This window comes from Procambarus clarkii, chromosome 51 (assembly GCF_040958095.1).
Source record: "Procambarus clarkii isolate CNS0578487 chromosome 51, FALCON_Pclarkii_2.0, whole genome shotgun sequence".
Taxonomy (NCBI): domain Eukaryota; kingdom Metazoa; phylum Arthropoda; class Malacostraca; order Decapoda; family Cambaridae; genus Procambarus; species Procambarus clarkii.
The window spans coordinates 28467901-28481560 of record NC_091200.1 but is presented as its reverse complement, the minus strand read 5'-3'; the positions used below and the strand labels follow the sequence as shown (position 1 = coordinate 28481560).

The 13660-nt window shown below is 34.6% G+C and overlaps 1 protein-coding gene across 1 annotated transcript; it reads right to left on the bottom strand.

Annotated features, from left to right (window-relative positions):
- Nucleotides 1-301: 301 nt before the first annotated feature.
- Nucleotides 302-4562, bottom strand: LOC138351829 (uncharacterized). The gene is made up of 3 exons (XM_069303842.1): nucleotides 4396-4562; nucleotides 3329-3468; nucleotides 302-1011 (listed from the first exon to the last, which is right to left on the bottom strand). Exons 1-3 carry the CDS (start codon nucleotides 4560-4562, stop codon nucleotides 302-304), a joined length of 1017 nt encoding a protein of 338 aa, XP_069159943.1.
- Between the last annotated feature and the right edge of the window lie 9098 nt (nucleotides 4563-13660).

The window sequence follows — 13660 nt, the reverse complement described above, 5'->3', positions numbered from 1 at the left end:
CACAGTCTGTTCATGTAAATTGGTTTCGTTCCTTTTTGTGATTTTGTAAACACTGTTTCTAATTGGTTCTTTAATTGGACATCTTCTATTTCATTTGAATCAGTATAAACATCAGGTTTGAAATCAGGAATATTCCATGGAAATATTAAAACAATTGGGTTTTTGGAATAATACCCCTTATCGCACTCAGAATTTTGCAATACTTTATTTATGTAAAAAGATTCTATATTATACAAATATCGGTGGGCTTGATTATAATTTGAAAGGAAGTCATTAAAAGGTTTATTACTGTATTCTCAATTTAGAGTCTATTCTTAGGATTATACGAAAATGGTGGTTTAGGAATAACAACGAGACCTTTATAAGTTTTTATATCCCCAACAAAAGGGTAAAATAATGATTCCAAAATGGATTTCCAAATTGCAGATTGTACTGTTTGGGTGCTGAAGGACTGCAAAGTTTCTGGGGATACTTCAGGGAAGGACTCTGTTTGACTGATGACGGACTGCATTGTTTGAGTGATGGTAGATTGTAATATTTCTTGAGATAATTCAAATGGTTCAGTTTGACTGATGAATGATTGTAACTTTTGACTGATGATAGATTGTAATGTTTCTTGAGACAGTTCAGAGGCCTCAGCTTGGAATGTTTCTTGAGGCAGTTCAGAATCCTCAGTTTGAAAGGATTTTTGAGGCAGTTCAGAGGCCTCAGTTTTTATTGTATATTGAGGCAGTTCAGTGGTCTTGGTTTTTATTGTTTCTTGAGGCAGTTCAGAGGCCTCAGTAGTTAATGTTTCTTGAGGCAGTTCAGAATCCTCAGATTGAAAGGATTTTTGAGGCAGTTCAGAGGCCTCAGTTTTTATTGTATCTTGAGGCAGTTCAGAGGCCTCGGATTTTATGGTTTCTTGAGGCAGTTCAGAGGCCTCAGTTTTTATTGTTTCTTGAGGCAGTTCAAAGGCCTCGGTTGTTAATGTTTCTTGAGGCAGTTCAGAGGCCTCAGTTTGTAATGTTTCTTGAGGCAGTTCAGAGGTCTCAGTTTGTAATGTTTCTTGAGGCAGTTCAGAGGGCTCAGTTTGTAATGTTTCTTGAGGCAGTTCAGAGGGCTCAGTTTGTAATGTTTCTTGAGGCAGTTCAGAGGGCTCAGTTTGTAATGTTTCTTGAGGCAGTTCAGAGGGCTCAGTTTGTAATGTTTCTTGAGGCAGTTCAGAGGGCTCAGTTTGTAATGTTTCTTGAGGCAATTCAGAGGGCTCAGTTTGTAATGTTTCTTGAGGCAGTTCAGAGGGCTCAGTTTGTAATGTTTCTTGAGGCAGTTCAGAGGGCTCAGTTTGTAATGTTTCTTGAGGCAGTTCAGAGGGCTCAGTTTGTAATGTTTCTTGAGGCAGTTCAGAGGCCTTAGTTGTTAATGTTTTTTGAGGCAGTTCAGAGGCCTCAGTAGTTAATGTTTCTTGAGGCAGTTCAGAGGCCTCAGTAGTTAATGTTTCTTGAGGCAGTTCAGAGGCCTCAGTAGTTAATGTTTCTTGAGGCAGTTCAGAGGCCTCAGTTTTTATTGTTTCTTGAGGCATTTCAGAGGCCTCGGTTGTTAATGTTTCTTGAGGCAGTTCAGAGGCCTCAGTTTGTAATGTTTCTTGAGGCAGTTCAGAGGCCTCAGTTTGCAATGTTTCTTGACGCAGTTCAGAGGCCTCGACTTGTAATGATTCTTGAGGCAGTTCAGAGCCCTCAGTTGTTAATGTTTCTTGAGGCAGTTCAGATACCTCAGTTTGTAATGTTCCTTGAGGCAGTTCAAAGACCTCAGTTTTTAATGTTTCTTGAGGCAGTTCAGAGGTCTCAGTTCGTATTGTTTCTTGAGGCAGTTCAGACTCCTCAGTTTGTAATGTTTTTTCAGGCAGTTCAGAAGTCTCGGTTTGTAATGTTTCTTGAGGCAGTTCAGAGGCCTCAGTTTGTAATGTTTTTTGCGGCAGTTCAGAGGCCTCAGTTTGTAATGTTTCTTGAGGCAGTTCAGAGGCCTCAGTTTGTAATGTTTCTTGAGGCAGTTCAGAGGCCTCAGTTTTTAATGTTTCTTGAGGCATTTCAGAGGCCTCAGTTTGTAATGTTTCTTGAGGCAGTTTAGAGTCCTCAGTTTGTAATGTTTCTTGAGGCAGTTCAAAGGTCTCAGTTTGTAATGTTTCTTGAGGCAGTTCAGAATACTCAGTTTGTAAGGATTTTTGAGACAGTTCAGAGGCCTCAGTTTTTAATGTTTCTTGAGGCAGTTCAGAGGCATCAGTTTGTAATGTTTTGGAGGCCTGGTTGATACCTGGTTGATGGGGTTCTGGGAGTTCTTCTACTCCCCAAGCCCGGCCCGAGGCCAGGCTCGAATTATGAGAGTTTGGTCCACCAGGCTGTTGCTTGGAGCGGCCCGCAGGCCCACATACGCACCACAGCCCGGTTGGTCCGGCACTCCTTGGAGGAATAAATCTAGTTTCCTCTTGAGAATGTCCACGGTTGTTCCGGCAATATTTCTTATGCTTGCTGGGAGGACGTTGAACAACCTCGGACCTCTGATGTTTTACAGTGTTCTCTGATTGTGCCTATGGCACCTCTGCTCTTCATTGGTTCTATTCTACATTTTCTTCCATGTCGTTCACTCCAGTACGTTGTTATTTTACTGTGTAGATTTGGTACTTGGCCCTCCAGTATCTTCTAGATGTATATTATTTGATATCTCTCTCGTCTTCTTTCTAGTGAGTACATTTGGAGGGCTTTGAGACGATCCCAATAATTTAGGTGCTTTATTGCGTCTATGCGTGCCGTATATGTTCTCTGTATTCCCTCTATTTCAGCAATCTCTCCTGCTCTGAAGGGGGAAGTGAGTACTGAGCAGTACTCAAGACGGGACAACACAAGTGACTTGAAGAGTACAACCATTGTGCTGGGATCCCTGGATTTGAAAGTTCTCGTAATCCATCCTATCATTTTTCTGGCTGTCGCAATATTTGCTTGGTTATGCTCCTTAAACGTTAGGTCGTCAGACATTATTATTCCCAAATCCTTTACATGCTGTTTTCCTACTATGGGTACATTTGATTGTGTTTTGTACTCTGTATTATGTTTAAGGTTCTCATTTTTACCGTACCTGAGTACCTGGAATTTATCACTGTTAAACATCATGTTATTTTCTGATGCCCAGTCGAAAACTTTATTAATATCAGCTTGAAGTTTTTCAATGTCCTCAGCCGAGGTAATTTTCATACTGATTTTTGTGTCATATGCAAAGGATGATACGAAGCTGTGACTTGTATTTTTGTCTATATCTGATATGAGAATAAGGAAAAGCAGCGGTGCAAGGACTGTACCCTGAGGTACAGAGCTTTTCACTGCACTTGGACTAGATTTTATATGGTTGACAGTTACAGGCAGTTCAGAGTCCTCAGTTTGTAATGTTTCTTGAGGCAGTTCAGAGTCCTCAGTTTGTAATGTTTCATTGGAGGAAGTTCTGAATCTTTTGTTTGTAATTTTTGTTGTGGCAGTTCAGATTCCTCCGTTTGTAATGTTTCTTGTGACAGTTCAGAGGAATCTGTTTGAATCTTAATCAGAAGATGAAGGTGTCTTGGAGCTGCTGCCATTTCTTCATTATTTGAATTTTGGAGGATTTTAATGTGTCTTTGGGTTTTTCGGAAGATTCTGTTGAATTGATGGAAGATGATTGTAATGGTTTTTGAGGTACTCTAATGACTGATTTTAATGATTCTTGAGGTACTTTAGAAGCTTCTGTTAGACCGAAGGAGGATTGTTGAGATAGTTCAGTGGACTCTGGTATTGGATCATGACTGATGGAATTGTCATTGTTTTCCTTTTTATATAATTTTTTAGTATTTGGAGATTTTTCCGTGAATGAATGACTACTATAACTGTTAGGAAAATTAATAATATTAATAAAATAATAATTGTTGACAGTAGATTCATTCCTAATTTTCTCTTTTTTTAATTATATGATTTTCAATTAAAGTATTAAAAAATAAAATAATTATTCAAACAGAGTCAAATATGTTATTGAAATATTATATATACACTTTCACACAGAAACTTGTTCCTAGAGTCAATTAGGGGTCGAAAATTCATACATTCTCCCTCACCGTATTTATCCTATTCTCAACAATAATAATTTTACATTCTTTCGATTATTATGTTTCTGGACTCATAATTGGGAACCAGATCCGGGAGTCCTCCTGCTCTTCCTCATGTTTCTTGTTCTTCTTCCGAGACTTCCACATTGATATTAAATTTAATGCTAGCAAAGGTTTCTGAGGAATTAATGTTCATAGCCACCATTTTACATTCCACCTCATTATTACCATCTTGAAGTTCAAGTTTCATTACCACAAATGGAGGAAATGAATTTTCTTTAATTGGAAAATCATACTTAGAGAATCCCTGAATAAATATATCTTGACTTGCTGCATGCGTACATGATATCCGCAATTTGTCCATGTAGAATTTTTTTCTTTCAGTGTGTGATTTTTCACGTACTGCATTTATATGGTTCTGTAATGTAACATCTTGTATTTCAAGATGATATTTTTCTTTCATTGTGTGATTTTTCACGTACTGCATTTATATGGTTCTGTAATGTAACATCTTGTATTTCACTTTGTTCTGTATAAACATTAGGTTTGAAATCATGAATATTCCAAGGAAATATTAAAATAGTTGGATTTTTTGTATAATATCCCTTGTCGTAACTAGGATTTTGCCATACATAATTTACGTTAAATGATACGTTATTATTATATAAATATCTGGATTTTATTATAATTTAGAAGGAAGCTATTAAAAGGCATAATGATTGTATTCTCACTTTCTATTCTATTCTTAGGATTATACGAAATTGGTGGTTTAGGAATAATTACGAGACCTTTATAGGTATTTATATCTCTGATAAACGGGGAGAATAATGATTCCAACTTTGAGATGATTTTATTAGATTCTTCAGAGGACTCTGTTGTTGTTGTTGAACTGATGGTGGATGGTAATATTGTTTCTTGAAGTACTTCAGAGGACTTTGTTGTTGTTGTTGTTGGACTGATGGTGGATGGTAATGTTTCAGAGAATTTTGTTGTTGTTGGACTGATGGTGGATTGTAATGTTGTTTCATGAGAAAGTTCAGAGAATTTTGTTGTTTGACTGTTTATGGATTGGTATGTTTCTTGATTGGAGGACTCTGGAATCGGATCATGTCTGATAGCCTTACTGACACCGATACGTTTTCCGCATAAATGAATAATTATTATAACAATTACAATTAGGATTATAGCAACAAAAATTCGTATTAATCCCATTGCTACTTTTTTCTCTTTTTTTCTATTGTTTTTTTAGTTATAATAAATTCATAAAAACTGTTTTAAAAAAATATCAAACATATGCTGGTTTGAACCAAAGCAAAGCATTGATTAGCGGTTTATACTTATAACTTTTGAACAATAAGTTTTACTATTAAACCAGCAAATATTTTTATTATAATTAGTATCAGTATAATCCATCCCATTTTTTTCAATGAATTCGGTATAAACTGCAACACATTAGATTGACCGATACCCTGAACGACCTGACCAACACCATCACCTAGTGCTTCAGAAACATTTCGCAAAAACGTACCTTGTTCACACCTATACATAAAAAATGTTTCCTTAAAATCAACAGGTATATATCTTCCCTGGACAAACGGTATGAGCAAATTATAGTTATGAGGATTACATATTCCAATACATCCTAAACTTAATATTTTCAGGGTTTCATTAGTACTGGGTATATTAAAGTTACAGTTCCATGCACGTGCGTTAGTTAAAGGATGAGTTACGTCTTCCAGTATTGTGTCACTGCTGTAGTCAGCTCGACTGGTAGCGAATTGACAAAATCGGTTTAAATAAACTTCTTTCTGTAAGGATTGAGATTCTAGTCCCACATGATATCTAAAACAACTACTATTCTTTCGATTAAATTTTTGTAGATAAGGTAGTAATACACCTAATGTTAGCCCATTTAAGAGTATAAAACTTTTATTTTCATCAGCCCATTTGCCCATGGTTTTAAAAATACGGACTAATGTTTTATCTTTCAGTGAAGGATTACATTCTATAAACTTCCAAAATTGTGTTTCGTTTTCAAACCCCAGTTCCTGAGCCAGCTTATTTACTCTGTCAACATGTGCTCTATAGAGTTTAAATGGATATTTCGAAGATAAGTGTTGTTTCAGAGCTTCGTTTTCTTCTGCATTTAGAAGAGGAGAATCGTATTCTCTGTGTAAAAGAGATTCTATAAATTCTTTGGACTGACTATAAGATTTTAGGTGAAGGTTGTCATGGACGGATGCAATAAAGGTTTTAGCTTTAAGATTTGAACCTTCAATATCTCTGGATATATCAGCCAAATATTTATTTGTGGTAGTAAATCCCCTACTTTCTTCACCCAAACTCTGAGAGAGACGAAGGAAGGGTTGAAGACCCCGGTCAATTTCTTGTACTAATGCTTTGGTCATTTAATATTCTATATTTTGTTTTTAAATTAGAAATTCTTCTCATTTTATTTTTGAATCCATCATAAAATTTCTCATACTAGATAAAAAATGGATGACAATTTTATTAACCAAATATTTCGTAAATTTTTGAATTACAGTGACTTGGAACGAATAAAACAAGAATTCAACCATCCTGTTCTTAATCCACGTACACAAAGAGCAATTATTACAGACGTTGAAGAGGATCAAAATGAGGAGAGTGAGAGAGATACTGTAAGAGGACAACCACGTCAGCTTCACCAACCACGACAACCTTCTAGCTTAAGGAATTACAAGTGTACTCTGGAAAAATTCGGCTGCTTTAAACTTAAGACTGGTTGGTCGTGAGGCCCCCGTTACCCCCGATCTGATAAATGATTACAATGTGTATCTGAATCGCAATGCCAATTTGAAATACATGATAAGACTAACCAACGTTCGCACGCTCAACAAGTATATCGTGGGTCCCATTCTGGCGCAAAAAATGTGCCTGCCCCGTACTGCCGACAAATTGCGCCGTAATAATAAAATTATTTTAGACAGCCGTTTGATTGCTCAGACCGTTAGTAGAATTTGGAATTTTTCTCAGTCTGAACACTCATATAAAATTCTACTAATATACCATACAGGTCTGCGAGCCAAAGAAGCCAACAACGTAACGTATCGTAATGTGATAGATTCCTATTACCCTTCCACACAGACTGTAGTTTTGCCGGTAGTGTAGCGTAAACACGGTAAGGATTGCAACATTCCCTTGTTGAAAGGTGGTGCTTCCACTTTTTTTATTCAATATTTTATATCAATACAATCTCCATATGTTAATAACAAGATGTTACGATTGACGTTACTTAAACATCCGGGAACCAGGGTAGCTGATCGTTTGGATAAACCCATTTTTGACTCCAGTTACCTGAGTACACAAAAAGTTTTTAAAACTTTTCTCTGGAAAATCGCCAAAGAAAGAGACCAGAAACTATCCCCAGATGAAGAATATAACGTCAAGGAAGAGTTAAGAGGTGCGGGACTCCATTCCCTCAGAGCTGATTTTGCCACACGTACTTCTAACAGTCTTTCACATCAGTTGGGTAAGAATCATATTTTACCTTTTAAAATTATCAGTGAAATTCTGGGACATTCTAATACTAAAGAATTTTTGAGAAATTAGGTTAACCAAGGTGAAACAACAACAATACCAACACCAACAATAGATGAGAGAAATAATGGCTCAGAGGAGGAATTAGGTAATGATGACAATGAAGTTCATAGATTACTTATCAACGACGAAACTATTCACTGGGGTAGCGATGCGCGCCTTAAGATGCGAAAACGTTATCGACACATGAATGTCAATACCATTACTAATTTGGAAGATAATACTCATCCTTTGGCCACAACACAAGCTTTAACACCACCCCTGTCACATTTACAGTCATTATCATTAGATGACAATATTGCTCCTAATATTAATAATAATATTCTTATTGATATACCTTCAACGACTACTACTATTACTACTCCTACTAGTTCTAATACTGCTACTCCTACTGCTACTACTTTTAATAATAATAATAATAATAATAATAATAATAATAATAATAATAATAATAATAATAATAATATAACTAATAGAATTATTTATCTGTAGCACTGTCAACATTACGTTTGGTTTTCACTGGGAGAGAGTAGGACAGAAAGTTGTTATATTTTCATGTTTAACAATTCATTAAATATTATTTATTTGATTATTCTTTTTTGTTCATGCTAAGGTTTGTTAAATAAAGAACAACTCTATGAACAATAAACTGAACTATATTACCTGATAATATTAAACTATACCTATCTTTATTATTATTATTATTATTGATATTATTATTATTATTATTATTATTATTATTATTATTATATATATATATATATATATATATATATATATATATATATATATATATATATATATATGTATATATATATATATATATATATATATATATATATATATATATATATATATATATATATATATATATATATATATATATATATATATATATATATATATATATATATGTCGTACCTAGTAGCCAGAACGCACTTCTCAGCCTACTATGCAAGGCCCGATTTGCCTAATAAGCCAAGTTTTCCTGAATTAATATATTTTCTCTAATTTTTTTCTTATGAAATGATAGAGCTACCCATTTCATTATGTATGAGGTCAATTTTTTTTAGTTGGAGTTAGAATTAACGTAGATATATGATCGAACCTAACCTACCCTACCTAACCTAACCTAACCTATCTTTATAGGTTAGGTTAGGTTAGGTAGCCGAAAATGTTAGGTTAGGTTAGGTTAGGTAGGTTAGGTAGTCGAAAAAACATTAATTCATGAAAACTTGGCTTATTAGGCAAATCGGGCCTTGCATAGTAGGCTGAGAAGTGCGTTCTGGCTACTAGGTACGACATATATATATATATATATATATATATATATATATATATATGACGTACCTAGTAGCCCAAACGCACTTGTCAGCCTACTATGCAAGGCCCGTTTTGCCTAATAAGCCAAGTTTTCCTGAATTAATATATTTTTTTCTAATTTTTTTCTTATGAAATGATAAAGCTACCCATTTCATTATGTATGAGGTCAATTTTTTTTATTGAAGATAATATTAACGTAGATATATGACCGAACCTAACCAACCCAACCTAACCTAACCTATCTTTATCGGTTAGGTTAGGTTGAGTAGCCGAAAAAGTTAGGTTAGATTAGGTTAGGTAGGTTAGGTAGTCGAAAAACAATTAATTCATGAAAACTTGGCTTATTAGGCAAATCGGGCATTGCATAGTAGGCTGAGAAGTGCGTTCTGGCTACTAGGTACGATATATATATATATATATATATATATATATATATATATATATATATATATATATATATATATATATATATATATATACATATATATATATATGTCGTACCAAGTAGCCAGAACGCACTTCTCAGCCTACTATGCAAGGTTAGGTTAGGTATATATATAAATTAGGTATATATAAATATATATATATATATATATATATATATATATATATATATATATATATATATATATATATATATATATATATATATATATATATATATATATCGTACCTAGTAGCCAGAACGCACTTCTCAGCCTACTATGCAAGGCCCGATTTGCCTAATAAGCCAAGTTTTCATGAATTAATTGTTTTTCGACTACCTAACCTAACCTAACCCAACTTTTTCGGCTACCTAACCTAACCTAACCTGCTAGAATAAGTTAGGTTAGGTAGGGTTGGTTAGGTTTGGTCATATATCTACGTTAATTTTAACTCCAATAAAAAAAATTGACCTCATACATAAGGAAATGGATAGCTTTATCATTTCATTAGAAAAAAAATAGGGAAAATATATTAATTCAGGAAAACTTGGCTTATTAGGCAAATCGGGCCTTGCATAGTTGGCTGAGAAGTGCATTCTGGCTACTAGGTACGACATATATATATATATATATATATATATATATATATATATATATATATATATATATGTCGTACCTAGTAGCCAGAACTCACTTCTCAGCCTACTATTCAAGGCCCGATTTGCCTAATAAGCCAAGTTTTCCTGAATTAATATATTTACTATAATTTTTTTCTTATGAAATGATAAAGCTACCCTTTTCACTATGTATGAGGTCAATTTTTTTTATTGGAGTTAAAATTAACGTAGATATAGGACCGAACCTAACCAACCCTACCTAACCTAACCTAACCTATATATATAGGTAAGGTTAGGTTAGGTAGCCTAAAAAAGCTAGGTTAGGTTAGGTTAGGTAGGTTAGGTAGACGAAAAAACATTAATTCATGAAAACTTGGCTTATTAGGCAAATCGGGCCTTGCATAGTAGGCTGAGAAGTGAGTTCTGGCTACTAGGTACGACATATATATATATATATATATATATATATATATATATATATATATATATATATATATATATATATATATATATATATATATATATATATATTTATATATATATATATAGGTCAATAACCGTGAAAGTGTTAAATCCCTCCCTGCAAGATGACCTATGGGACCAAACAACGCTCCCAGTTAGACTTGGGGGGATAGGTATTCGCAAGGCGACACGGTTAGCATTGCCGGCATTCTTATCCTCGACCTGTGCAACAGGTGAATTAGTTAAGGAAATACTACCGGAACACCTAAGAGACTCCATTGGGATTCATGATCCCAAATTTGCGGAAGGAGCCGGTCAGTGGGACACTCTTGTCAACTCTCATCCTCGACCGACTTTTCCAAATGACTGCAAACAGTCCAAATGGTATAACCCCATAGTGGAGAACATCGCCACGTTATTGCTGGAGGCAGCTTCCAGGAAGGACAAAGCGCGTCTTCTAGCTGTGCAAGCGCCCCATGCCGGGGACTTCCTGTTGGCAGTCTCTAATTCAGCCTTGGGCACCCGCCTGGACCATCGGACCCTAAGTATTGGTGTTGCTCTGGGCCTTGCCGCCCCTATCTCCACCGAACACCGGTGTATTTGCGGCCATGCACGGGCAGACCAATACGGCAGCCATGGTCTCATCTGTCGTAAGACACAGGGAAAGATTGCCAGACATGAAGCAGTCAATGACATCATCAAGAGAAGTTTGGCTTCAGCTGGGTGCCCAGCTCAAAGGGAACTTCAGTTGTGCATGCCTGACAACAGCCAAAAACGCCCAGATGGAGTCACCCTGCAGCCGTGGAGGGAAGGTAAACAGGTCGTCTGGGACTACACGTGTGCATCCACATTGGCTGATACCTATCTACCTTACAGCGCAGCTGAGGGAGGCGGGGCGGCCACCTTCATGGAGACCCAGAAAACTAACAAGTACAGGGACCTAGAACGTTGTTACAGGTTCGTGCCAATAGGCTCTGAGACTCTGGGCGCCTGGGGTAAATGTGCACTTAAGTTCCTGAAGGAGCTGGGCGAGGAACTCATTGGGGAGACTAGAGACCCAAGAGCGGCAAGTTTTATGTTCCAGCGCCTCAGTGACGCTGTTCAGAGGGGAAATGCGTGCTGTATCTTGGGTACGCACCCGACCCCCGAGGAGCTGGACGAAGTCTTCGAACACTGATTGGTATATTGTTATATTGTTATATAAGTGTGTGTTTTCTGTAAACTGTAGCATTGCAATAAAATCAAATAAAAAAAAATATTAGGGGTGGTAGGAGAGGAAAAGATAAAAGTATTCAGTGAGAATCCACAAGGTCTTCTCTGAACACTATTTATTTTCTTCTTCGAGGATGTGGGTGCCTTTAATTAAACCAGTGGTGGTACCCCTAAATATATATATATATATATATATATATATATATATATATATATATATATATATATATATATATATATATATATATATAAATATATATATATATATATATATATATATATATATATATATATATATATATATATAAATATATATATATATATATATATATATATATATATATATATATATATATATATATATATATAAATATATATATATATATATATATATATATATATATATATATATATATATATATATATATATATATATTATATAATATAAAATACTTAATAAAGAAAAGAGAAAGAGAGACTTTTTTTTTATTATATTTCCAAACAGTTTGATTTCAACTTCTTAAAAAAAAAAGATCATAAGATTCGAGGAACCTTTAGAAGGCCTATTTGCTCACATATGTTTAGCTAAATCTCCATTTGTTTTTACAATAGAGACCTGCATTCAATTTGCATTTGGTAGGTAGTAATGATGCTGCATATCAGACCAGACCTGTCTGTCATGTCATCCAGCCTAGGTTGACTTGGCCAATAAAAGAAGTGAGTTTTGTGAGGAATTAAATACCAGACCCAACTGACTAATCCTGGGGTATATGGTTCCTCGGTTTAATATTTGTATAATATATATCAAAAAATAATTTGTTTATATCATTTAAAATGAACTGAAATGTATTGATCTTAAACGTTTAAAGAGTTGGACTTCGAATTATTTGGTTGTTAATTATTCCTTACGGTTAACAAAAATATTGATAGAGAATGTTTAATGATGATAACGATTACATTTTAGATGGAATTGCTGAGCTAAAAAATCAGATCGTGTATGTATAAATTCATCACTAAATGATTGTATTATTAAGAATTGCTTAACTCATGAAAATATATTAAAACGAATTAATAAATCGATATTAAACATTAGGATGCATATAAACACTTGTGAAGTAAGAAAATATAATGAGGATATAATTGATTCTCTTATGAAACATTATAAGAAACAAGATAATTGGTCGAAATTAAGAAAAAAAACAATGTCTCTAGCATTTGAAATGCATCTAGATTTAGTAAATCAATTTTTACAGATTACTTATGGGGTATGAAGTGAAATAACTAATGTAGCAGAAAATTCTAAATATCATCACCGTCTTTTCATCAATTATAGCATGTCAGAAATGGTGGCATACCTCTCAAGAAAATCGGAAAAATATAAAGATATTTGGAATAATCTGTATAAAAATTATGACATTAATATTAATGGTACTATTACATTAAAACAACTAAAGAAACAAATTTCCAGTCCAAAGAAAAGGAAATATCAAGAAGAATAAAAATATATTTGTACACAAAATTAATGTGAGCATATGGTACTGTTGGCTATAATATACTAATAGCATTTACCGTAAGGTCCCCTACGAGCTCACTATAGCCCGTGCTACTTGAAACTTTTGTTCCGAGTAGTTGAATCTAAAACAACAACAATAACATTTACCATAATAACCATTCATTAATATAAAAATGAATAACCAACAGTCACTACCCACAATACTAATAGGTGCACCCAGTACAACAAATCCGGCCCAACAACCACCGCTCCCTCTTCAACAACAATCATTAGTTCCTCAACCAAATAATTTGCAACCATCCATTTCATCATTAATTGCCAACCCCATAGTTAATCCCGAATTATCTGATATACTTTCAAAACTTCAAGCTATGACTAGGCATATCAGTGACCCAAACCACCGTGCTGAATTCATAAAAGCTGTAAGCCA

Bases quoted from the DNA above. Each gene is read 5' to 3' on its own strand.
- LOC138351829 (XM_069303842.1), bottom strand. From the start codon at position 4,562: ATGAAAGAAAAATATCATCTTGAAATACAAGATGTTACATTACAGAAC. The intron at 3,469-4,395 runs GTATGATTTTCC...CAAAAGATTCAG, and splicing joins TTTATTCAGGGATTCTCTAA to AACTTCCTCCAATGAAACAT. The intron at 1,012-3,328 runs GTACAGTCCTTG...AACTGCCTCAAG, and splicing joins GAAAAGCTCTGTACCTCAGG to AAACATTACAAACTGAGGCC.